The sequence below is a fragment of the Paroedura picta genome, chromosome 6 (assembly GCF_049243985.1).
Source record: "Paroedura picta isolate Pp20150507F chromosome 6, Ppicta_v3.0, whole genome shotgun sequence".
Lineage (NCBI taxonomy): Eukaryota > Metazoa > Chordata > Lepidosauria > Squamata > Gekkonidae > Paroedura > Paroedura picta.
In genome coordinates, this window is record NC_135374.1 from 38,619,259 (window position 1) to 38,645,803 (window position 26,545).

General features: G+C 40.1%; 1 protein-coding gene across 1 annotated transcript; it reads left to right on the forward strand.

The window, feature by feature from the left end:
- Nucleotides 1-1,931: 1,931 nt before the first annotated feature.
- On the forward strand, nucleotides 1,932-25,881 carry LOC143839748 (suppressor of tumorigenicity 14 protein-like). Its single transcript, XM_077342185.1, has 18 exons — nucleotides 1,932-2,167; nucleotides 2,332-2,500; nucleotides 3,533-3,657; nucleotides 4,430-4,497; nucleotides 6,632-6,828; nucleotides 6,913-6,951; nucleotides 11,700-11,916; nucleotides 12,326-12,468; nucleotides 13,887-13,984; nucleotides 14,846-14,958; nucleotides 15,984-16,117; nucleotides 17,478-17,582; nucleotides 18,839-18,949; nucleotides 20,380-20,499; nucleotides 21,389-21,572; nucleotides 23,060-23,243; nucleotides 23,802-23,938; nucleotides 25,751-25,881. The coding sequence occupies exons 1-17, from the start codon at nucleotides 2,084-2,086 to the stop codon at nucleotides 23,835-23,837; spliced, it is 2,127 nt and encodes a 708-aa protein (XP_077198300.1). The 5' UTR covers nucleotides 1,932-2,083; the 3' UTR covers nucleotides 23,838-23,938; nucleotides 25,751-25,881.
- The last annotated feature ends 664 nt before the right edge of the window (nucleotides 25,882-26,545 follow it).

Consider the following 26,545-nt stretch of genomic DNA (forward strand, 5'->3'; position numbering starts at 1 on the left):
GCTTTAGGAGGTACTCAGCAAAAACAGCCTACTTCCATCAGTGGAAACCCTTTGTGGGATATAAAGTATGATTTTCACAAGTATGTCAGAAAATGTTTGGAGAAAAATGAATTTTATGATAAAATATAAAATTATCTGTTATTTAAGCTACCTGTAGTTACAGATAATAAATATGATAAATACTTTATTTTTATAGCCCACCCTTCCAATATTGTTCAGGGCATTGTAGACATAAAAACATTGTAGACAATTGTAAGTGAAAAACAGTGTGAATCTAAATTCCCCCAACTAATATTCCAGAAAGGGGAGTTTGAAATCCAGGAGCTGATTTTTCCATCCCACAGTGGTTATTTTGGATCCCAACCACAAGCGTGGTGGAATTGCTCCATCTTACAGGGCCTGTGGAAGTGATCAAGGTCCCACAGGTCCCCGACCTCCTTTGCAAGCACAGTCTTTGAGGCCAATCTCGCCTTCTTTGGGCCAGGAATTCTGAATAGATGTGTTCTGAAGATCTTAATGCTGTTTGGGGAATATAAAGCTCTTTAGGGAAACATTGGTGGGACCCACATGGGTATTGTTGTTCTATGAGATATTTTATCAGGAAAAGTAGGTTCAATAGCATCCTTGTTCCTCTTCAGATACAGCTTAATGGTCTTGGTTTGCACACACATGACTGCAACATCAACTGATGACTGATGGTGGAAGGTGAATATTACAGATATAAAAACAGCAGCAAAATTAATACCTTTAAATGAAATTAGTTTGTGCATTCAACTGTACATTCATTTCATAGTCATACATTAGCCACCTTGGCAGTCCTTGTGAGGACAGAATGGCTTGATGCAAACGATGTAAATAAAATAGCTAACTAAATAAATTGTTGATGACCCAGTGTCAAGAAATCAATATTATACATGTGCGTGAGCCTTAAAACACTCATGTCCTCTACTTACATTCTGTGAAAAATGCTTTAGATATGGTCTTGGATTCTGTGTATCTTCAGCAGAAATCTTCTCCAACTTTCCCTACATGCTGGGACCATTTCTGATCTTGGGAGAATTAATTACCATGACTGAGGGGCTCAAGAAATAATACACAAGAATGTGCAAGCGCCATATGCCTTTATCTGAACCCTGACCATCCTGCATCTGCAGGCTGCCCTATTCCTGCCTAAACAGATGGGTGTGTATGAAATCACCATTTGACAGAGGAGTTATTGTACATGGACTCTTAATCCAGATTGTTAAATCAAAGGACCTTCATTTATATTGCCTTTGATCTACTGTTAAACAAACAATTACAAAAACAATGTGTGTATGCATGCATATGCAAATGCTTTCTAGTGTTTTATATGGCACAAAGTTAAATATGCATTTTTATTGTAATGCTGTTGTGATGTTTTATTTTTCTTTGCAAAGCGGTCGTGTTTTTTAAGGCCTGTGTTTTCTCGAACACTGAGATAATGACAACAGCTATAGAAGAAGCCAAGAAACTGAAAAAATCAATATGAATGATCACTCAACTTTATTTGTACAAAATACTCTGCTGTAATCATGCTGTAACAGAATCCTCCTTCTTGATACTTAATATGAATGAATTTTGTTGCGAGTGCCTATGTATTTTAAAGTTACTTTAAATGTAATCCAGACTTTCTGGGTAATTTTATGAATTGCTCATTATGCCATTTTAATTTAAAGAACTTGGTTCATTTCTTACACATAAAAGCACTGCTGAGGTTTCCATAGCTTCTGCTGTGAGTAGCTGCAAGTTTGTTTTGGTCGTGTAGTTTTTTTTTGGGGGGGAGGGCTGAATCTTCAGGGATATTCCATTCCTTCTGTGTACACCTGATAGTACCAGTTCAGCCTAGAAAACAAAGGGTTACAGCAGGGATGACTTCTATTTCCTTCCCACCTACTAGCTGGTAATCAGGACTCTGTTTAGTTTAGCACAGCGAAGAAGAATCAGGAACAACAATAGATGAAAAATCTGTTTTGGATATTCCTTACTAAGAAAGATGTCTGGGTTCCTTTTGGAATTTTGATGTTGAGACAGAGAATTGGGCAGAATAAATTCAAGAAGCATCATGACGAGGCCTTTCCCTTCCAGGCAGGTGTCTACTGTATTCAGCATACCTGTTCCAAATGACTCAGAATATCTATCTGGACTGGTAAGATATTGGAATTAACTTACAGTAGTGCAAATATTGTCATTTAGAAATTGCTTGTGAATTACGTAATAGTAATTGGGTCAGTTGAGCAAAGCCTGTATCATTTTGTTATACAAGATCTGCTGATCTTTTTTTTGCTCTCTTTCCCTTTTGTTGTTTAACAGGGGCTGTCTCTTCCCCATAGCCAGTCTTCAAGAGAAGAAATTATTTATCTAAAGCATTCTTTTGCTAAAAAAACAAATGTCTGTTTATGGAAAATATGGTTCTTAGGAATATTACTGGTGATTTCCTTGAGTCTCATGGTAGTTCTGTTGGTCATGTATTATACATTATGTAAGTTTCATTCCTTGAACTTGATTTTTAATAAGCATTTGAAGATTGCCCTTCAGAAAGGTCATTTTAATGTTGATTTCTTTTACATTTTTTTTACTTAAAATCCTCAAATTCTAACACTCTACAATGTTCCTTAAAAAGTCAGATGGTGTGTCTTTTTCATCTATTTGAGGAGAAGCATTTGAGGATAAACAAAAGTTCAGATATCATAACTTAGTTGCTAGTCTAGCAGCAGCTGCCTATGAGCTAAAAGATTTTCCCATTAAAATTTGCCCTGCCACCAATGAAAAGGGCTGCTGCACTGGGAACTGAGGTCTTCAGAACCTGAAGAGTATTCATGGTGTTTCTTGTATGTTACATCTATTTCCTAGGAAACAAGCATGAGTCCCGTCCCCCCCCTCCCCAGACTCTCTTGTTAGGGTATAAAATGCTAGAAACCATGTGGTCAAGATTCATAATACTAAGAGATTCCAATTTACATTTTCATGGAGCTGAGAAAAACAGTTTTACACTTCTTGATTTCTACATAACATTAGGTTGGACCCCCAACTTCATTAAGGAGAAAGAGCTTGTGAAAGCAGATATTCCTAAATACATTAGATTTTGCTTGTTGATTTTATTTTAATTTATTCTTTGGACTTTTAATCCACCTTGTCTCGCCTGACTCATGAAGATCCTCTGGGGTGTACAGGGATCCACAGTATGAAAGTGGGAAAGATCCTTTTTGGTGAGCTCCTCTCACCCATGGAACCAACAAGATGATTATTATGAGTCATTTTCATTTCCCTGCAGTGAAAATGTATCTCTATTAAAAGTCATTTTCATTTCCCCACAGTGAAAATTTATTTCTATGAAAATAACAAATATGGCCACATGTCACAGAATGTTTGCAATGGAAGTCAGGGATGAAAGTTGAATAAGGACTGTTTTCAAACAGGATTTCTAGAAAGGGACAAGTAAACATGTGATTTTTAAGCACCCTTATTTCAGAAATTATCAATTGTCTTTGATCTGAATGTCTGTTAATTTCAGCTCCAGCATTCTCTTTCATCTATATTGGTGGAAGTGTAGAAATTCCTAACCTGACCTACACAAGTGACCTAACGCATCCCAAGTCACACAGGTTTATAGTGCAAGCTGAAGCTGTCCAAAATTATGTAAGTTTTACCAAAGAATATAAAGAACTATGGAACGATCTAAAATTCGGTTTAATACTGTTGCTGGGACATGTTATAGGACTTGAATGCTGAGGGAGGGTTTTCTTTTTTGTTGTTATCCCAAATTAGAAAGTTGCTGCATTTTGTGTTTTGTTAAACAAGAGGCATGGTAACTTCTTTAATTCAGAAACTTAGTACTGTTTTGCATTTCTTCTTGTATAATTTTTTATTATCAGTTTATATATAAAACAAAAAGATGGTGTCGTCAAGATTAACAATGCCTGCTTTCTTGTACTCCAAAGTTTGTTCCATTTGAGAGATTAATACATCCTAACAGAAGGCTTGGAAACACAAAGCATCTCTCTGTTAGCCTCCATTTCCCAAATGAATGATTCGTAGGTCTCAAAGCTGCTTTGTGCATGGCTGACATGAGTTGTGTATGAGCTGATTGGAAGCCAGAAATGACAGAGATCTTAAGTAGCATAAATTCATACTGATTTTTTTCCCCTTTCAGCATCCTCTGCTTACTGAAGAATCACTGTGATGTTGTGTTGTACAAATTATCAGGCTGAAGTGAAATGTTATATTGAAATTGAATCTTTTTTGCTGATTAGAGAATCACTTACTTTGTCAGGTTACTTGAGCTAGACATAAAACCAAGCATTATCTTTAATACTGCATAATATGTCAGAAAAATGATATGATTACACTCAAACTAAACAGGATTTTTTTCTGTTCTTTATATTTAGCTTTCTAATTGTTTAACTATCAGTTTGCAGAATTATATGGCTCTTCTGCCTTAGGAACTTATTACTTGAAATCAGTTATTGCTGCCTTTAGGTAAGTAATTTTCGCATATACTTCCTTGTTAAATATGAACTGTTTTGCCTGACAACTTCTGATGGCTCTTTTGGATTCTCTAGTGATTAGCCCTTTAAATTAATAGTGAAGTTCTTGGTAGGCCACTGGCAATCTGGAGCAGGGTTAGCCCTAGTGGCAATGGCAGCTCTGCAAGACTACTCAGCTCTCACCAGGGCTTGTGTGGTTGGCACAGGCTCATCCACTGATGCCACCTGCACTGCTGTAGAATAGGGGAGCCCCGATATGACAACACATAAGTCTATAACAGCCACCACTGTCATTGGCTCAGCTTGCATCAGTCCATTTTAGCATCCCATTGCACCACTGGTTTTACAAATTAAGAACATGCCACTGAGTCCCAACCGACTCATGGCAACCCCATCCATGGGGTGTTCCAGGTGAGAGACAAGCAGAGGTGACTTACCATTTTCTCTGCATAGCAACTCTTGTCTTTCTTGGTGGTCTTCCATCTAAGTACCAACCATGGCCTACCCCTGCTTAACTCCCAAGTCCTCAGGAGCTCAATCTAAGATGAGCTATTTGGGTTACAAATTAAATCTGGATACTTTAGGGGTTGGTTTTTTTTTTTGTGTGTGTGTACTGACTATGCTGTTATCCTATACACACTTTCTATCCACATGAAACTAGTCATAACTATATCCCACTGAAAGCAGTGGGACTTAAATTAAATTTATCATAATTATTTTTTTACACTGGTTTCAGTGGAACTTTGTCAGAACTAATTTTAGCTGCATCAGAGAAATACAGCTAAGAATACATTTCAGTAAAACCATTGAGATGTTTTCAAATACTTAGGATTGGGATGATTTTCTAATTATCTTGGGTTAGCATGGGTTATTAGAAAAGAAAAGAAAAACCTCTTGTTTGAAAAAAAATCAGACTGAGAGAGTATGTTAATCAATGTTGAAGTTTACAAGGTTTAGGCACTGTTTTGCATTTAGTGTTTCCTATATACCAGTATAAACCTCCTCAGCATGGGAAGAACACTTTTTATAACATGGTTGAGAAACCATTTTCAAAAGTGCTCTGTGTCTTGCATCATAAAAATGGCAGGATATAGTCAAATGTTACTTTTACAATGTGATTATTAAATCTGAAGATCAGGGTCCAATATATACCAGTTCACACATTATGAAGCATACAAGGTTTGATCTGGGTATTCATCTTAGATCTCAGAAGATAGATGGAGTCAGCCCTGGTTATTATTTGTGGAAAACCACAAAGGAAGTCCAGGATCACTATGCAGGCAATGGCAATGGCAATGGCAAACAACCTCTGAACATCTCTTGCCTACTGGGTCATTTGCAACGTGATGGCACTTTCCACCAAGACCATCCAACTTATGTCTAAGGGGAAGTAAAAAATGGTTGTAAGCTTTGGGTTGGAAAATACCTGAAGATTTTTTTGGGTGTTGCTGAGAGTGAGTGGGATTTGGGGCAGGGAGTATAATACACCTCAGTGGAGTATAATGCTATGAAGTCTACCTTCCAAAACAGCCTTTTTCTCCAGGGGAACTAATCTCTTTAGTCCGGAGATGAGTTATAATTCCAGGGGATTCCCAGGTCCCACCTGAGAACTGGCATCCCTAAAGTCAGATGTGAGTTGTGGGTTCTACTGAGTTCCCAACTGTGTATGGTCTGACCTGGAGCACAACTGCATTGTGCATGGACAAAAGGCTTCTGTTATCTCCCTTGATCATCTTCCTGACTTGTTGCATTCCTGGGTTTGCACTATTTGGCCTATTGGGCATAGTCATATATGTAATGCAATTAGGGTTTTTGCAGAGGTCAAGTAGTACTCTGATGCTGTTCTGGGTCAGAAAGATGGTGCAGGCTTAAAGGCTGCAGCCACTTCTCAATTTATGTCAACTGAGAACCGAGGAGGATTTGCAATTCATATCTGAAGGTGGAGACACCAGCCTGAACTAGTGTGCTGTATAGATCAGCTTGCTTCTCTCTATTTTCCAAGATAATTTAGAACAGTTCTCTTAACAATGACTTTAACTGATGTACCTAGGCCAGTTGATATAAGTAGTTGCAATCAAAGCCAATCCTATACCTGAGCCTTAGTCTGTCATTCTTTCTTCTTCTAGTGAAGGAAAAACTGGCCTTCGAGTGTACTACTGGAGCACCTTCTGGGCCCCACAAGATATTGTTCTCATTATTAAAAATGTAATCACAGTGAAGCAAAACCAAATCATTAGTAAAAGGAAATCCGCAAAGATTAATGGTTCAGCTGAAACACTTACTTTTGAAGAACATTTTGATATCGTTACAATGGAACTTTTTGGTAATGGGAGATCTGGTATTCTTTCAGTGTTTAAAAACTTAACAGGTGAATCTAACCAACCATGCTGACTATTAATTCTTTTAGTTTCAGATTCTGTGGACTATGATGTGACATTAAAATCAGGTAAGAACTAATTTATTATACTGTGTTTCTACCTTCTAGCATCTTACCAAAGAAAGCTTCTGCATAACCTTCATTTATTTAATTAATTCTCATTCTCTGCAAGACAGAGAATCAATATACCATAAACTTACTCTTTATCAAGAGTAGTAGAAATGAATGGAATTTTCAGACACCCCTGTGTAACTTGCATTCATTTAATCAATGATCATGTGAGAGGGCTTCTGATGATGTCCTCCTCAAGCACAAGATCTAGACTAATCACATGGTCTCTATAATAATTTATCCATATTCATTCAGTACCTATTAAGAGCAATGAAGAGGAATTTTCATGATTCACTATATCTGACTTAGCAATCATATTTCATTCTGCACGTTCCAGGGCATAGCTGGAAGGTCCAAGACACAGCAGAATATTGGTCTGTTTAAGCACTGGTGGATCCAGTTTTAAAAAACTGCTCCAATGTTGCACCATCCTAGGCAGAGTCTGCACTTACTTTTTTTATTCCATTGTCAATCCTGTTGAATTCAGATCGCTTTGAACTCGAGTCTTCCTCTTTCCCCCCCTCCCCATTGAAACAGGAAAGTCTTCTGCACGTGGTTAGGGAGGCTCAGAAGAGGGGGGGGCAAATGGAGACACTTTCTTTGTTTTCTTGAAGGGGGGGGAGGGGATCCAAGAAGTCAGAGGAGGGAGGAAAAAAATCTTTTCTTTTCTTGAGGGGGGGGGGAACGAAGAAGGCACACAACAAAAACCAAGGCTGACAGAAGTTGAGAGAATTTAGGGGCTTCTCCTTTAAGGCAGGCTTGTCACATGACCACCTGTAGCCAATCACGGGTCCTCTACCACGGAGGAGAGCCCAGATTCAAAACAATGCGATTTTCTGAATATATTCAGGATTTTCAGCACTCCAAGATAAAGCACAATAAAGGTAGGGTGACTCCAGATCAATCCTTCTTGCTGCAGAAGGAAAATTAAAATCGCCCCAAATCCAAATGGAAATCGCATTCTGTGTAGAGGGCAGGGACTGAATCGATCTGGGGTTGGAATAAAAGCCCCATGCAATTTACACCCTGGACTGGTTAAATTCAGTCTGAGTTACAAAAATGTAATTTACCTGGTAAGGTGTATGTGAGATGTGCCATCAAGTCATTTCCAGCATGGTGACCCAAGGATTAATAACCTCCAAAACATCCTTTCATTAACAGCTTTGTTCAGGTCTTGCAATCTAAAGCCCATAGCTTTCTTTCTTGAGTTGAGTCTTCCCCATTTTTCTTTATGGGGAGTTGGGAGTTGGGTCTGCCTTCAACTTTCTCTAGCATTACTGTCTTTCCCAGTGAGCATTGCCCTCTCATGATGTGACCAGTGCACAATAGCCTCAGTTTAGTTATTTTGATTTATTTCCATCATTTTAAATGATCTTTTAAAGTAATTAGATATTTTTATTTATTTATTTATTTATTTAAAAACATCTATGCCACCCCTCATGACAAAGGCATCTCGCTTCTTACCTAAAATGTTTAACTTTGACACTCCTGTATATATGTCTAAGTGCAACTTGGTGAGCAAATCCCTGCCAGAGAAGACTGTTATACCCTTCTAAGGCTATAGACTTGTTGGTGGGCAGATTTTACCCAGGTAGACAGCAGTCCCAAATTAATTGCAGCCAATGTAATCCGAAATTGATAACCTGTTGCTGTTTTAAATACTGACCAATTTTTTTCTCAGCAATTTTGAGGGCCGTTGTGTGCAACTAGGAGTATCACAAATTCTTCTGCCCCTGTAGTTATTTAGCTAATAGAAATAAATTCTACAGTATTTCCATATGTGAACCATTTTGAAAGTATCATCAATTTTATTTTACTTAAGAAGATGACTCACAAATTGCAACTGTGTTGTATGAATAAAGAAACATACACTGGCCTTAAAAAGAATGAAATCTATACTGACTATTGTTGTCTGGTTCTGGTTAAACATTTCAAATAACTGGCAGTGTTGATCCATTATTTATTTTACCTCTCTGTTATTCATCTTTAAGAATATAAATTTAAGTGGACAGAAATTTTGGGTTTGTGTTAATACATTGTATAATCAGACACAGGGGTTACAAATACTAATTGGTGTTTTTAAGCATAAAAAAGTGAAGCAATCAATTAACAGTTTAGGCAAAACTTTCCATGCCTTGTCCTGGCAATCCTATTTCAGAGTCTGGCTATTAATTTATTTGCTGTTTATAGCTGACTTTTCCAAAATCAAAGAAAGAGTACTCCACTCAATGGATTAAAAAAACGTGTTGCAATGTGATCCAAGAAATATCGAAGAGTCCATTCTAAGCATCTGGATAAAAACAACAACAACAGAAATACCCCGTCCGAACTTCATTGGAAAGCTCTCTACAACAGAATCACCTTGCAGGCCCAAGAGATGCTGGTCCTTTGCATGCTTCCTTTGGCAGACCATTCATTCCATGAAATAGGAGCCACAATGGTGAAAGCACAAGCCCTGGCAAAAGGTGTATAAATGTGCCCAGTCACGAGTATTGTACACAAGGCATGGTGAACAAATCCAAGCTCATATGGCTGTTACCCTTGCATAACATGCTGGCAGCTGCTCAGCAAGACAGAGACAGTGAGGCGGAAGAAAGCTCCCTTGCCTGTCCTAAATCACTGATAAGTGCTATTCATAAGTACCTTACCAAGGCTAGGCACATACAGCCCTGTTACTGGGTCATGCACCAGAATTGCTTTTACTGTAGTCATTTCACAGAATATTTTCCAGTTATGTCAGTGAGGTACAATTAATTTTCTTTGGCACAATCCTCTGTGGAAAAAGCAAGAATGTGACTATTTATAGTGCAGTTCTAAGCCTTGTTACATGCATGGGTTTAAATGGGTAGATTCTGTTTAGAATATTATCTATCACCTTGCAGCTTCCCTATAGCCTGCCTATAGGGCAGCTGCAACTATAAAACAACTATAAAACAAAGCAAAGCTACAAACGCAACACTGTTCTACATAATGTTGAGAGGTACAGAAGCTCCATTCTTTGTCCTAACTCTTCACCACAGATTTTTTTTTCAAAGGAAGCCCCTTCTGTTCTGGAAAACAGTGTGGTGTCTTCAGGCATGGAGTGAAAAGATTAGGGCATGATCTTGACACTGGATCTTTTGTGAACAGTTTGTTACATGATATAACTACAGTAAATGAGATAATATCTTGAAAGAGCAATTATTTAATGCTAGAGACAGGGCTACAGCCTGGTTTTGACCTTTAAAGAAAATCAGCTACAGATTACTTTATGCTGAGGTGGTTTTATTTATTTGAGAAGAGCTGAGAGAGAGAGAGAGAGGTGAGTTAATGGAATGGGAATGGCACTTCACCATAAATAATCCTAAACACCCTTAGATGAGCACATGTCTTTGTAATAAGAATTATGCCAATTAAAGATGGTAGAAGTATTAATGATTACCAGAAGTGTTACTGTCAGACTTTACTTCTAAATAAATATACCACAATATAATATAACCTTAGCAGAGTAATAGCCTTCTGAGTTGACTGAAATCAATGGGTTTAGAAGGATGTATTTCTGCTTTAAGAATGCACTGAGGCAGAATAAGTTCCTAGGAGTAAGCCCATCGAATAGACCTGAGTGGGATTCTGAGCAGACCTACTTAGGGCAGCACTAAGGGACTCACTTCTGAAGAAGGGTATTAAGGACTTCGCTGGATGAAAGATTAATTGTCCCAGACTGTGCATCATTGTCTGTCCACTTAAAGTGATGTGGTTCACATGCTTTCTCCATTAGCTGGTTCACTTAGAGCTGCTTTGCATTAAATTAGTTGGTGAAAGGTGCTGGCTGAACACTGAGAAATTCAAGTCCTCCAGTCACAAATCGCTTGCGTAGAGGAGATCCTTTTTCACAGTGTTTATGCCTCTACCCTGTCCCAAAGGGAGGGAGGAGACTTCTTGGGAGTGAGAACACAGCACAGAACTGGCTCACAACCAGTCCTTGTCTGATTAGATGGACAAGGCTGTCTTTTGTGATGGAGACATCTGTTCCCTGGGATCTGACCTATTAGGGTCTGAATTAGAACAAAGTTGGAGTGCAGTGGCACCTTTAAGACCAAGAGAGTTTTATTCAAGGCATAAGCTTTGGTGTGCATGTATTCTTCTTCAGATACAATGAAATGGAAATTACCAGTTCATACATATAGGTAGAGGGTGAGCAGTAAATTAGCATACAGCATAACAAAGACATTTAACAGATTCAAGTACCAAACAGGAATAACAAGCTTAGTTTATATGGTTATTATTATGTTTGGGTTTAATTCCAGGGGCAAACATAGTGAAGGAAATATATATGTCAAAATTGAAGACTAATGGATAGATGTATCCTTAATTGTGGCATGCTGAGAGTAATTAAGTGAGATCCTGCTATTAAGCTCCATCAGTCTCCTCTCAAGCATAGAGGCGACCTTACAGCATCTTCTTCTTTGAAGTGGGGTGACTGGCTGTGTAGACTTATCCAATCTACCATTTCAAATTACATTTTATTATTCTTAAGGTTACATTACAATCTACTTCTTCCAAATAAGAAATAAAATAAAATAAAGAAGGTATATAACCCTTCTGAGGGATTAGCGATGTAAGAACTGAATGAGGGTAGCATTTCTACTGAGGGTCTGGATTCATTTCTCTTTCAATTTTGTCTCTTTACTTTATCTGTAAATGATCATTTTTTGTTTAATCTACAGTGGCCTTTGACCTTTATGCAAAGCCTGGCAATAACAGGACACTGACGCTGATGAATCCCAAGAAATCTTTCTATCAGTGGAGGCTGCGAGTGCCATCTGACTACGTGGTGAGGCTGGTTGTGGTTACAGAGCATGGAACATCTCCTGGGAGCTGCACCTCTCACAGGCTGTCTGCCTACGATTTCCTTCTCCCCCTGCAGAACAAGATCATTACAAGGTAGGAGCATAACGAAAAGTATATTCTACAGAGCTTAAGGTATGCACCAAATCCTAAACATTCCCTGATTTTCATGACTAAAATATTATAGAATTATGGTTTAAAAAAATCAGAACAATAAGTTCAAGTATCCAGAATATTTGATAACCAACAACATCCATTCCCTATGAACAGTGGATTACAAAGCTTTTACTGTATAGTCAGTTTATATGTACAGAACTCGTATAATGTAGTCATCACATGGTTGATCAAAAAATGTTATTATCCTGAGAATTTTCCAGGTTTCACATTTGTACAAAATGTCCTTTCAATTCTAGTTTTATTGTAACAATGAACCAAAAGATCTGCAATTTATGGGAATATACAATGAAATAACTCATAAACTATAATTGGCCTAAATGTGTTTCAGATGGTGTGGAATGTCCGGGGCCTGGACCTCCCCCTTTATACGTCTAACTTCATCCAGCAATGTAATGTTGGTCACTTTCTCACTGGACCGAAGAAAAGAGAGAAATGTACTGAAAGCCTATTTCCAAGCTGTTCCTAAAATTGGTACGCTCTCAGACCAACGCAGGCATGGTTTGTGCATCTATGCTGCTGGATGATTTCTCATAACTCATAATTCATATGTAGGTGTGATCTGTATGAAATATTTATTTGGATTTAAACAAGGATAATGTATGTCTCCATAGATTCTGTTTCCTCACATTATTATGATAATAGAAATATGCTCTACAATCCAGCCAGAGAATAACACAACCACAGATATGACTATACCATTGTTGTCTATTGGACTTTCTTGTCCCTTTCCTGAGGATCAGCTGCTTGGCAGGGGTCTTTTAACCATTTTAACATTTCCAGTTGTCAGTCCTAATTTGTCGGGAGGATCCAGTTGGCAATCCTAATCTGGGCATAAAAAGAAATATGTATGAAAAATGTGTCTCGCCAGTGAGTGAAGAATGCATAAACAAGGTAAATTTGTAAAGAGCCATGAGTGCTCAAACTGTCCTAAACATATAGTACATACATATTGCTTCTGTTAGTGAGTCTCTGACATGGCTTCTTTTATACAGAATTAACATAAAAAGCTCCCAAGAGTTATCTAAGGGGCCATTGCTGCTGCGGGGGAGGAACACAGTTTAACGGATGGCCTGACATTGCTTGGCCTCTTTTCCCCCTTCAGGGTGCCCGAAGACGCAAAACCTACCCTCCCTCCCTGTTTATGAATTGTTTGACTTTTTGTTAGATGTTGGGTTATATTATTGATTAATTGTCACAGCCTGCAGAAGTGGAGCATGGGAAGGATCAATTTTGGTGAGGCCAAGCTTGCGCGCTGTCCTCCTCTAGATTTGGGGGCCCCCTTAAAGGGCTGTGTGGATGCAGAGCCTGATTGAAGGCTAGCATTTCCTGGGGGGCAGGAGAACCCAACAGAGGCTGGTGCCCAGAGGGGTCATTCCATGGTGCCTCCCCCCCGTTTCAGCCTGCCATTATGTCCGGGTTTTGGGGCTGGATAGCCAAGGCAACCCATTGAGGGGCAGGCTGTGGTGGGCTTCCTTGTGGTAGGGTAACCACAAGATGGCATGATTCTCTTCCCATGCTTGCCTCACTCAATGTTGAATAAAGGCTGTGGCCAAATATTTTATGCCAAATTATGGTTGTCAGTGTCCTCATTAGGCGGTCAATATCCCCCTGCAAGGCAATGTCATATATCAAAGCTACCTATTTACGCTGCACTCCTAACCAGCCTTCGAAGCCTATTGACTGCTGTTGACCAAGAAGGGTAGAACTCTGTCTAGGACTGCACTGTGAAAATTGAAAGGGAATAGAAGGATAATAGTCTTATAAGTTTAATTACAAAAGAAGAAAGAGCCTCAAGGCATTCTTTTGTCCATGATTTTTATAAAAACAAGAGAAAAAAGATCATAACAGATGTTAAGCTTATTGCTAGTCTTTTTTCCCCCTCTTCTTAGTATGTGGTGGACATTACATGTCTTGGAATGGGACAGTGACTTCTCCGTACTATCCAAGTTACTATCCCCCCAATATTGACTGCCACTGGATCATCAGGGTATGTATGCCAAACCATACAGTATACTGCAAACCAACCTTTGTTTAATACACCTATGATCATTATCTGTGATGTGGGGGGCAATGGACCCTGTAGCAGCCCAACATGAATGCAATGGGATTCAGATTAGGGGTGTACTAGGATAGAAAAAAATGCCCTGAAAGGGGCCAGCCCCCGCACCTGCTCTGACCCTGTCTCCAACAGAAGGGAGGGAAAGAGACCCTTCTTGCTACCCATCCAAGCTGCATCCCAAGGGAGGGAGGCGTGATTATCCACCCAAGCGGCCTCTTTTTGGGAGGGCTGGCAGCAGCATCTGTGTGGGCCAGATACTAACTTTCCCCTGATCAACCAGACCTCTATTGGATTGGGCACCACTTCCTCCACTGTTTGGCCCATCATGAAGACTGGGCAACATACCATATAAGAGAGATGACATGATCTGCTGTATCTTGGGTAACAACAAATAACTCTGGCAAGCCAGTGAAATTCATTGGCACATGCTTTAGCTCCTTTCCAAATTAAATTATGTGCACACTACTTTTACCTCATCTCTGTGCCACTGAATGGTGAAGGCAATGGGATTCAAATGACTGGTGGTGAATCCAAACACTTTATCAGCATTAGATGCTATTAGTACTTTCTCTTTGAAGTCACGTGTCTATAAACTGTGCATATCTGTGTACGCATGCATATATAGACTAAAACACTAAGCTGTTCCTTGGAATTGTCAATGGTAGCTTGGTTTATCCTGCCATATATTACAGTACTGAGGATGAATACTTGAAAGTATCACAGCTTTGCTTCACAGACATTTGCTCTGTAAAAAAATGTGGATTTTCTTTTTCTTTTTTTTAATCTCAGGCTCCGGTACCTGGATACAGATTGTTATTCAAACTTCTTGTAATACAAGTTCAGGAACAATCTCTAGGATCTAATAAATGTGATAAAGATTGGCTGGAAATTGATGAGGTCAGGTGAGCAGTTTTGTCTACTAACTTGTTCATCAGTAGGATTCCCCTCCCACTTTTGGGCTCTTTTGGGGGCCAAGGCCTTCTGTCTCCATGCCACATTGTAAAGCCCTAAGTACGTCAGTGGCTTCCCTTGGAGCATTGCTGGGGAAGAGAGGAAGGGCTGCTGATTTTGAGTCAGAAGGTTAGCCCTATATGTAATGCAATTGTCTATATTGCAAGTAATGATCTACTGATATCAAATGAAGAACTGCACAGGGAAGCATGGAAGGGAATATCTGAATGCCCACTGTTATGTATCTGTAGATGAGATGGGATAATCTCCCAACAAACATTAGAGTTGGGATCCCCACCTTATTGTGTCTGTGGGTGGCAATACACAATGACTGCTAAGGAAGACAGACCAATCACAGAGTGGCTGATGTGTATAGTTGCTAGGCCATGGCTGGTGACCAGTGGGATACTAGGGGCAGGGACACTGGAGGGCAACTGTCCCTGGTTTGACTTGTAAAGTTACCGTGCATTGGATCTTTCTTAAAAACATAGATAAGCATATGGCATGTGCATTCACTATTACATGTGGACATGCCTGTTGTATATGGATGAACTGGATAAATTTTAAAAGCTCTGAAATTGGTGAGTTCTAATTAATAAATTAATAAGCAGGATTCCACTGTGAACTTCTTGGCTTAACAGAAATTTATAAATAATAAATCGCTGAATACTAATGCTAGGAGGTAACATCAGGGGAAACCTTGTCCTCCCAGGCACCTGGTTTAGTCACTGTGTGAAACAGGATGCTGGCCTAGATAGACCCCAGGTCCTGTCCAGCCCCTGCTCTTTTTGTCATCATCATGTTATATAACATTTGAATCACAGTAAGAGGGAAAGTAATAGAACTGGTTGTCTTAGCAAGTTGTTAAATTGGCTTTATAATGTTTACATCACTAAATATAATGCTTCATTAGACCAATGAAAATAAAGTATGATATATCTGTACTACTGCAATTTGTCCCCTATATCTTGATCAGATACTGTAAACCAGTTTCAGAAGGCAACAGGATCAAGGAGTATGGCTATTCAGTTGCAGTCAGTTTCCACTCAGATGAACTGGTCACACACAGAGGGTTTTATATCGAATTCAGAGCATTCAGCCACACAGATCGTAAGTAGACACAAGCAGGTTTTAATGTTCTGGAAAATGCTTTCAAGTTCTTTTACACTATTACTCAGAGTAATAATTTAATTTCTTGTCTTCTGTTAGTTAACTTTTTTTGTTAAATCCTTGAGAAGGTTGCGAATATGGACCACATATAATTTTTAATGCACTTACTGTATTGCTTTATTATTATACTGTGACTTGTTACTAATGAAAGGCTGACAATATCTAGAAGGCACTCCAGTCATCAGAAGAAACCAGACGAACCATTAATAGCACTAGCAGCAAAGCAGACTTATTTATTTGCCTCTCTTGGGAACTTTTCCTGTAACCAGATAATATTAGGAAATGTGCTGAAAAACCACACTGTGGCTTCCTGCCCCCACTGACACCATTGCAGTGGCAGTGCTTAGTTTCTTATCTCACCAAGGGGACAATTAGGAGAACGCTGGTTTGTGAGTCTGTCATCTCCATTTGTTTCTTCTACAATACCAGCCATACAACAACAACAACAATAATTTTATTTGCTAACCTCTGCTTTCGGGCTAGCTGGCTTACAGGTATAGGTGAAATAGCCACAGGATTTATTCAGTGTTCTCAGGGATAGAGTGAGTAAAGTGAGTAGTTAGCAGTTATGTTGTTTGACAACTGCATGAAATGTGACAGAGTAACAGGTGCGGCTTTCTCTCTTGCCGTATTACCATGCTGGATATTGCAGTATTCGTTAACTTCTTGTACGCTGGCTGGCAGGACAAAAGTGACAGTCCCAGAGGGACAAATTTGGATTCTCACTTGTCACTGCTGTTGCTGCTGTAGGTTTCATGGTAGTCTGCATGCCTTGAAGTGGAAGTGTCCTTGCCCCTATGTATGTTAGTAGTCTATAAGAGATATGAGGGATTTGAGGAGTGAAGAGCAGAATTCAGGTCAGTTAAGACTTGCCTCTGGGAACTCATTGATGGAGAAAGGGCACTATGGCCAAAAGGCTCTTCCATTCTGCATTTCAACAATTGGTAGTTCTTATGGAATCTACTTATTGAGCTTTTTCCAATGCAGGAGATGATGTGGCCATTAGGACAGTAGTCATGCATTACAGTTATGGAATCATACCAGACCTGTGTCTTCAGAGAATATTGTGCTCCACGTGCCTTGGTTCTTATCCGAACAGGCAGTGTTCTTCCAGCATAAGGGTTCTATCTCCTGCCAGAGCACACTAACATAATCCTTTCCCCTGCCTACCAATTGACATAACAATTGCTTTGCTGAAATAAGGGGGACTGAGGAGCAATCTTATTTTACCCAGGACAGGATTGCTCTGTTACTGTATTTTAAGACGACTGTGATAATGAGAAACCTTTTGTTCTTTTAGCTTGTCCTAGGCAATTTAAATGTTCTGACAGAACATGTGTTCCTTTAAACAGTAAGTGTGATGGGTGGAAAGACTGCACAGATGGAAGTGATGAAGTAGACTGTGGTAAGTTTCTGGCCTTATCTAATTAGTATTTCAAATATGAAGAAAAACCCTTTTTCAGATTTACATATCCATGGATATAAATATGTGTGTTTAGGGAAATCACATGCATTTCCACCCACCCCCAGCCTACATTTTTGCAGTGGAAGGTATTACACTAACTTCAGGCAAAGCCCCAGGAGAAGATGTATTCCCTTCTGAATCATTCAAATCAAATATTCACTGGTGGGGTCCTATTTTTGCCCTCTAATTTTAAGAAATCAATGAATCCTGCACAGTTCCAGCAAATTGGAATCAAAGTATTACAGTGCCCATTTTAAAAAACAGTGACTGCCCCAAAAAACTATCGCCCTATTAGTCTTCTAGATACTGCTTTGAAACTATATACTCATCATCTGCTTGCCAAGTTAGAAGAATGGGCAGATTAGTGGAAGGTTGGAACAGTAACATCATACGGTCCCCTTTCTATCTCTCTTTTCCTCTCTGATCAGTATTCCCAATCACATGAGGGAGCCCAGTGCATGAAAACACTCAGCCTTCCCTCACATATTGAAAGCTGTTTTGATCCTACGCCATCCCAAGGCTTAAGGAATTTGTTTTGTATTATAATAATATGAAAAGTATTAAACATGGACTCAGAGACTTTGAACTTTAGCAGACCATGTAACCATTAAACCAATCAAAAAGCAGCATATAATCATTTGTCCTAACAATGGTTTCACTAGTCAATCAAAAACTGAGCTGAATTTCATATAACAAATGAAGGCTTTTTCTACATGGCAAAAAATTCTCCCTGTAGCTCTCTTTGCTGCTCTGAATTCACAAGTACTTATAGCAGCATTGCTGATTTTTTAGCCAAGAATAAAAAGGTCAGTGAGGGAACATGGCAGCCATGGCTGCTGAGGCAACCCAAGTACTGTAGGAAAGCCATGTGGACTCTTTGTATCTTTGGTGAGTGCCTCTGCAGCAATGAGAACTATGTGGAGAACCAGAACACTGTGGGAGCAGCCCAATTGAGTGAATGATATAGTGGCCTTACCTCTAGAGCAGGGGTAGTCAACCTGTGGTCCTCCAGATGTTAATGGACTACAATTCCCATGAGCCCCTGCCAGCAAATGCTGGCAGGGGCTCATGGGAATTGTAGTCCATTAACATCTGGAGGACCACAGGTTGACTACCCCTGCTCTAGAGCACACATGATTTGGGGGACCTCTGTCTTTTAACTGTCCTGTCCTTTGAACAGTGCTGTCCTTCCTTAGGTTGTAGTTCAGTGGAGTCTAATTGTGGCAATGGGAAGTGTAGGCGCCCGTCCAAGATGTGCAGAGGGGATGACAGCTGTGACAGTGATAGTCAAGAGGAGGACAATTGCTGTAAGTATGATGTTAATTTCTTTTTTTTAGACTGATGGTGGGAAGGGAATCGATTAGTTGCTTGGCATCTCTGATGGAAAGTGCTGCCAAGATACAACCAACCTTGTAGAGTTTTCAAGGGAAGAGATGAAGGAGGCTGATTTACCTGTGCCTGATTCTGCAGAGTGGCCCCAAACCTCCTTGGGGGTCCCTCTTCCAAATACTAACTGTTGGCAAGGTTTCAGTATGCAAAGAGGTGCCAAGCAGCAGGCTGCTTAAAGAATAAAATAAGTTTTATTGTGAAGGTAAACAACTTTATAAAGAACGACAACTGTCTGACTGTTCTGTACATTCTGTCCTGTTCATTTGGGAGGCAAGCAAATGAGCTGATTACTACTGTGCTCCCAGTAGTTCTTCCTTTAATAAATGAAAATCCAAAGGTGTTACTATGACAGTTAAAAATGCTTCAGGGAGGCTCTGGGGGCAGGAAAAGTTGATCAGGCTTAGCTGTTCTTCCCCCATGTTGTTTCCCCAGTTAGAAAGGTCTCCCCAGTCTCAGTATGGAAAATGCATACACAATATGGCTATCTTTTCCTATCAGTGCTTCTGTTTGGGGAAGACAACACAGTTAACCACACTCCTTTGCCAAGCACTATGTCACATTCCTTATATAGCCCCACACTGATTTTTCACTTGAAGTTCCAGGAACTGAATTTCAGCATCACTTGCGGGTTGGCCCACAGTGTACGTAAACTTAGATTATTGTATTTTCACAAAATTACCATATGGTTTCATGTGCTCCTTAAATGTGTTAGCAAGCAAATATAGTACTCCCTAGTTTTGAGCTGCCTGCCCTCCCCCCAATAAAGGAGTTTATCCAGAGAGAATTCCTTAATTTGTTCTTAAAACAATCCACTGAAATCCATGCAAATCATCACAACCAATACATTCAAGACTAATATCCACATTAAAAAAAAATAATAAAGTGATTTTTGAATGTGGGAAAAGGTTCCTGCATGCAGAACAGGTATTTTTATTCTTAAGGCAGCAGGCACAAGAACCTCACTATGTAAATTGAATTGCATGCAAATATTGATCATGATAGTCCTTTTATAAAAGCACATTACATTGCCTTATTTCATGTGTATAGTTATACACAGAAAAGTAGTGAATGGTGCTCCAAACTAAGACCTTTGGTAAAAGCTATACATTTCCCAATGTATAGAAACATGCTTGAGGCAGGTTACAAAATAAGAATAATGAAAACTAAACCCTAAAAATATCAGGATTAATCAATATCCAGTATATTGCCAGACTACCAAGGAAACTATGTTGTTAAATGCATTCATTTTTTTTCTTCTAAAATACGTTGTCTAAAATGTTGCATGATCTATACAGTGATACCATTGAACAGATTAACCCTATTCTACTTTGTCATTGTGTCCTTTCAGCATACAAAAGTTGCTCACAGCGTGCATACAGATGCCTAAATGGGAAATGTCCGATAAAACTCAACCCAGAATGTGATGGAATAAGGGATTGTGCAGATGGATCTGATGAAATGAATTGTGGTATGGAATTTAGGAGAGGAGCAAATGGCAGTGCTTGTGTATCTATATTAAATCCAAACCCCAAAATCCTCTGAGGTACATGTGAAGTTCCCATAGGAAGGAGCTCTCCATTGACTTCAGTGTCAGGACTAGTTTTATAAGTAATTCGGCAGTCCTGAGCAGAGTTACACCTTCTAAAATCCACTTATGGCAATGAACTTAGAAGGATGTTACTTTGTTTCAGATTGCACTGTAAATATAGTAAAGACTGCAACTTCTGGGATAGTATGGAGAATCAATATACTATATTATTTTCATGTTTATTCATAACTAGCTTCAAAGCCCGTTCCTAAGAACGGGCCTTGAAAGGGCCCCCTCCCCTAGACCCCAGCCAGGCAGCTTAAAATGGCTTTGGGCCGCAGCTCGCAGCTGGATCAAGTGGGGTGGGCGGGGGCTGACCAGCTAGTTAGCAGGCCTGGGACAGAGCTCCTTAGCAGGCAGTCAGCAGGCTGGAGGCCCTCGTTAGCAAGCCCAGCCTAGCAGGCCAAGAGGCCCTCATTAGCAGGCCCTGCTTAGCAGGCCACGAGGCCCTCGTTAGCAGGCCCTGCTTAGCAGGCCAAGAGGCCCTCATTAGCAAGCCCTCCACCACAACCCTTTGCCCTCTCCCCTTACCTGCTGCTGGCTCCAAGCACTGAGGTGCGTCTGAGAGCAAAGAGGCTAGAGTCCAGGGACGGAGGGAGGGAGCTGCAGGGGCAGAACCAATCAGGGTGCAGCCAGATACTGGCTGCACCCTGATTGGCTGTATTCGCAATTGGACAGCCAGAGATGTCCCACCCCCCAGGCTATTTCACAAATATATAGAAGAACCATGGATAAGGACGTTATCTGTATGTGTGTTATCATTTGATAGCATGTGGAAGAAATCAGCTAAAGAAAACCAGAATTGTTGGCGGTGAAGATGCCAGGTCTGGAAAATGGCCTTGGCAAGTAAGCTTGCAGTTTGGAACATATGGCCATATCTGTGGGGCATCAGTTATTTCAAACAAGTGGCTGGTATCTGCTGCCCACTGCTTTCTCGATGCGGATTCTATAAGGTAGGCATTGTGCAGTATAAGGCATTTATTGCTGATAAGGCAAACTCATAGACATATAACAATGACAATTAGGTGGCTATTATGGATTCACAGATGTAGAAATAATAGTCATCTCAGAATCACAGAATCATAGAGTTGGAAGGGGCCATCCAGGCCATGTAGTCCAACCCCCTGCTCAATGCAGGATCAGCCCAAAGCATCCTAAAGCATCTAAGAAAAGTGTATATCCAACCTTTGCTTGAAGACTGCCAGTGAGGGGAAGCTCACCACCTCCTTAGGCAGCCTATTCCACTGCTGAACTACTCTGACTGTGAAATTTTTTTCCTGATATCTAGCCTATATCGTTGTACTTGAATTAGTGCGTGTCCTTTCCTCTGCAGCCAATGGAAACAGCATCCTGCCCTCCTCCAAGTGATAACCTTTCAAATACTTAAAGAGGGCTATCATGTCCCCTCTCAACCTCCTTTTCTCCAGGCTGAACATTCCCAAGTCCCTCAACCTATCTTCATAGGGCTTGGTCCCTTGGCCCCAGATCATCTTCGTCGCTCTCCTCTGTACCCTTTCAATTTTATCTACGTCCTTCTTGAAGTGAGGCCTCCAGAACTGCACACAGTACTCCAAGTGTGGTCTGACCAGTGCCGTATACAATGGGACTATGACATCTTGTGATTTTGATGTGATGCCTCTGTTGATACAGCCCAAAATGGCATTTGCCTTTTTTACCGCTGCATCACACTGCCTGCTCATGTTTAGTTTACTGTCCACAAGTATCCCAAGGTCTCGTTCATACACAGTGTTACCTAGAAGCGTATCCCCCATCTGGTAGGCATGCTTTTCATTTTTCTGACCCAGATGCAGAACTTGACAATCTATCTCGACAATCTATCCCAGTTGTCTCCAACTGCTTTGAACTTGCAGGCCCTTTGGAATTCTGACAGAAGGTGGTGTACAGCCAATCAGATTTCCAAAGGTCAACCATAACCCTTGCAAGGCAAAAGCTCCATCTGGCTCTACCCACTTTGTAGCAGCACTTGGGGGAACTGAACGAGGAAAGGTGTAGATTGGTGCCATGGTTCCCAGGGGCACTACGCTGGGGAGCCCAGATCTCCTTAGTGCTCTGTATATTTGTCAAATGCTTTCCATAGGAAGCTAGATACACTCGTTTTCCAGGAAACAGAGACAATAATCACAAACTGACAGTCACTCAAACTCACGTACTCAAACAATATAAGCAGGGCCTGAACTTTGTATTTGTTCCTGCTGCTGTACACTTAGCATCAACGTCTGATCATACATCAGTGCTAGTGCTTTTGACCACCATACAAAATGGTACTTTTCCTGTGGTTTTTCATTGCCTTATCTGATGCTTTATTGGCATTTATAAACTTTGGGTGCAATCCGCTGAGAACTGATTCTGCACGATCTCCTTCAGAATGAATAACAACAGTACTTGGAGCTGAATAACAAGGTCTTTGTCTGTTTTTCAGGTACTCTATAGCATCTGGCTGGACAGCATATATGGGTGTAAGGATCATTAACAAAAACAACCATAATCATATAGCCATGAGATCAATCAAAAGGATTATTATCCATCCCTATTACGACCAATATATCTCTGACTATGACATTGCCCTGTTGGAAATGGAGGCACCAGTATTCTTCAATGAGCTGGTACAGCCCATATGTTTACCAAGCAGTCCTAGACTATTTATTTATGGAACTGTCTGCTATGTAACTGGCTGGGGAGCCATAAAAGAAAATAGTATGTTCATTTTTGGATACGTTTATTGCAAAAAGTGCAAGTGTAATACTAATTTGTAACCCCTCCCCCCCAAACCAGTGCTTTATGATTAAGATTTGTTTAAAGATTTTAGAAGAAATAAGGTCTACAAGTTCTGGCTCAATCAGATATCAGATTTTCCAGTTCTAGAGATACATATCCCCAGTGACAGAAGGGAGAGTCGTGTTGTCTGGAATTTAGTTATTCATTAGGGAGGTAACACGAGATGAAGTCATTTTAAAAGAATGTTAAATTTTTCAGCTGCTTTGCAAACATTTCTCTTATGGGGAAATATAGGCAAATCAAAATAATCAAGTTCTCACAGTCTACATATATATTTATTTATTTACTACAGTGATTGCAAAGTGGAGTTAGCTTATGATTTCCAATCTTGCCCTTGGTGCTTTGAAATCTCTTCTTTGACTAATTCCAGATTTCTATTGATTTAGGTCAGCTTGCAAAAACTCTACAAGAAGCTAAAGTGAAAATAATTAATCAAAGTACCTGTAACAAGCTTTACGATGATCTGATTACCTCTCGGATGCTGTGTGCTGGGAATATAAATGGTGGTATTGATGCATGTCAGGTAAAGTGGAAAATAAGACTGCAACAGGCTACAATAGAGTGGTTTTCACGTGCCCATAAAAAAAAAAATTGCTCCAAAGCTCCAAGGGATTGCCATCATTCTTCTTTTCACAGTTCTTACACTAAAGGAAGAATATTAGTTCTTCCTTTCGATCCTCATTATGCAGGCAGGGGGGAACCTTCTTGTTATACATTTCTTTGGCCACGGGGTGGCATATTTCTTCAATAAGCAGCTAGCTAGAGACAATCAAAAACAGGCATTAAAAGCATGCAAACTTTTCTAAGACAGTATGACAAAAGAAAATATGAAAGGGAGAAACCATAGCTCTTATCCATGGGGCCCCAGGATCTTCATCATGGACTTTTAGACATCAAAAGGAGCTCCTCTGCTCTCTTTTTATTTTAGCAGAAGACTTTTATCTTACTGCTCTTGGCACAGCCAGCCAGCAGAAAAGCTGGTAGGATCCAAACCAGGATGTTTTTCACTGCAGGCATTAAGTTCAGCCTAAAGTTAGTTTCAGAATGCCTTTACATCTGATCAAGATAGAACTGTGATTTGTGCAAAAGATCCCAGCAAACTTTTAGTTGTCTTTTCACTGGGGGAAAAAATCATTTACTGGCAAATATGTCTCCTTGATTTCAGTCCCACTTAAGTCCAAGTAAAGATATTTATGATTACCATCAACTGATCCCTCTGTTTGGGTTTAGTTCAGTTATTGGCTAGGTTTCCATAGCCAGCATGATGTAATGGTTAAGGGTGGCAGCCTCTAATCTGGAGAACCAGGTTTGATTCCCCACTCCTCCTCCTCCACGTGCAGCCAGCTGGGTTACCTTGGGCCATTCACCGTACTCTCAGAGCTCTCTTAGCCCCACCTTCTTCATGGGGTTTCTGCTGAGGGAGATGATAGATGATTGTAAGCCGGTTTGAGACTCCTTCGAGGAGTAAATAGCAGGGTACAAAAATCAATTGTTCTCCTTCAGCCTAATCCATCTGAACCTCATTTTTAAAATGTTAGCATTTCCATTACCATCAGATCTACAGACTAAGAAATAATACCATCTGATCTACAGACTACAGAAATAATAACTGAGTCACTTAGAAATGGACTTCTGATCCATGTTCTGATCATGATGATTTACATGCAGAAATAGTTTTCTTCATGCAGGTTCTTTCAGAACCAGGTGTTGTGTGCACAAATAGTGCTTCTCTGTGTGTCCCTCTGGTGGATCCTCATATGAAGGATTTGTGGCTTCATGTATAATGAAAATAATGAAATTCGATAGTATCAACTGATAGGGTATAGGTGTGTGAATAAGGCCCATTATGCACGGCCACCGAACCAGCGATTTCAGGTCACATGGAAAACGTGGAGGGGGAAGACGCGATGCATACCGGTTATGCACGGGGCAGGGCACGACGGCGGCAAAACCCAGAGTAACCGATTATGCATGTGGCGATCCCGGCGCCACTTCTGGTTGCGCCCCGGTCACCAGGAAGCTGCGCTTTCTTCCGCGTTTCGCTAATGTGGCTTTTTCGGCGGCATGCACTGAAGCTGCGGCCGGTTGCAGCCGGAAATGTGCGTTATTGGTGATTTTAGTCGCTGCCATTCCACCCCGAATGTGCATTATTCCCCCCGTGCATAATGGGTCTAAAATGAGCACCTTTCATTCAAACAGATAAAATGTCTCAGTTTTAAAAGAGAGATATTACAATGATGCATAATAGTAGGTAAGTATAAGTATGATTAAGCATTGAAATTAAAACATGAAGTTCCTCTGTTCTAATAGTGGGACTTCTGTCCTTCCCCTTTAGGGTGATTCTGGAGGTCCATTAGCCTGCTTAGGAAAGGGGAACCAATGGTACCTTGCAGGCATTGTCAGCTGGGGCGAAGGATGCGCTCGAAGAAACCGCCCTGGAGTATACACCAAGATCACCACAGTTTATGACTGGATTCATCTGTACACGAACTAACAGAAGGCTTGAGGAGAAAACTGAGAGAACACACACATCCTTATTATAAACAAGTTGTTAAGAAGAAACATTCTAGGTTGGAAGTTTGAGTACCATAAATCTTATGTGATTTATAGTCCAGTCTGAAACACTGGACTATTTGTTTAGGATTGCATTGTTAGTTTTGTTTAGTTTTGATTCCTTTCATTTCCAGAGTTAACTTCCTAAAAGTGAACTTTCTTTATCAAGCAACCCTGCATCATTCACCAGTAGCGTGGGATTTGTACAAGCTATGACATAGTGGTCATTTTTTGTATTTAATTAATAGCTTCTTCCCACAAAAGAGCATTCACACTATCTTACTTGTGTATAGGAGCTTAGCGAAAGAAACTGCAAATATGGTTATTCTGCTGACATTTGGATACACACTTGATTTTACTGAGGTTATTCAGATGTTGCTCTCACTCCTTTAAAGCATTCATATAGTACAACTGCTCTGGTAATCATTCCACATATAATTAGAAAAGAAACACTTGGCTGACAAAATGTTATTCATGCAATAGCTGTCATCTGTTCTTTACATTTATTTTTAATTTTAAGTGGATGGGATTTCGGGTAGGGAGGGACCTCAGTGGCATGTTATGCTATAGAGTGCAT

Excerpts from the sequence above, each read along its gene's own strand:
- LOC143839748 (XM_077342185.1), top strand. The coding sequence starts at position 2,084 with ATGACGAGGCCTTTCCCTTCCAGGCAGGTGTCTACTGTATTCAGCATA. Across the intron at positions 4,498-6,631 it reads TCAGTTATTGCTGCCTTTAG|TGAAGGAAAAACTGGCCTTC; the intron begins GTAAGTAATTTT and ends TTCTTCTTCTAG. Across the intron at positions 6,952-11,699 it reads TGATGTGACATTAAAATCAG|TGGCCTTTGACCTTTATGCA; the intron begins GTAAGAACTAAT and ends TTTAATCTACAG.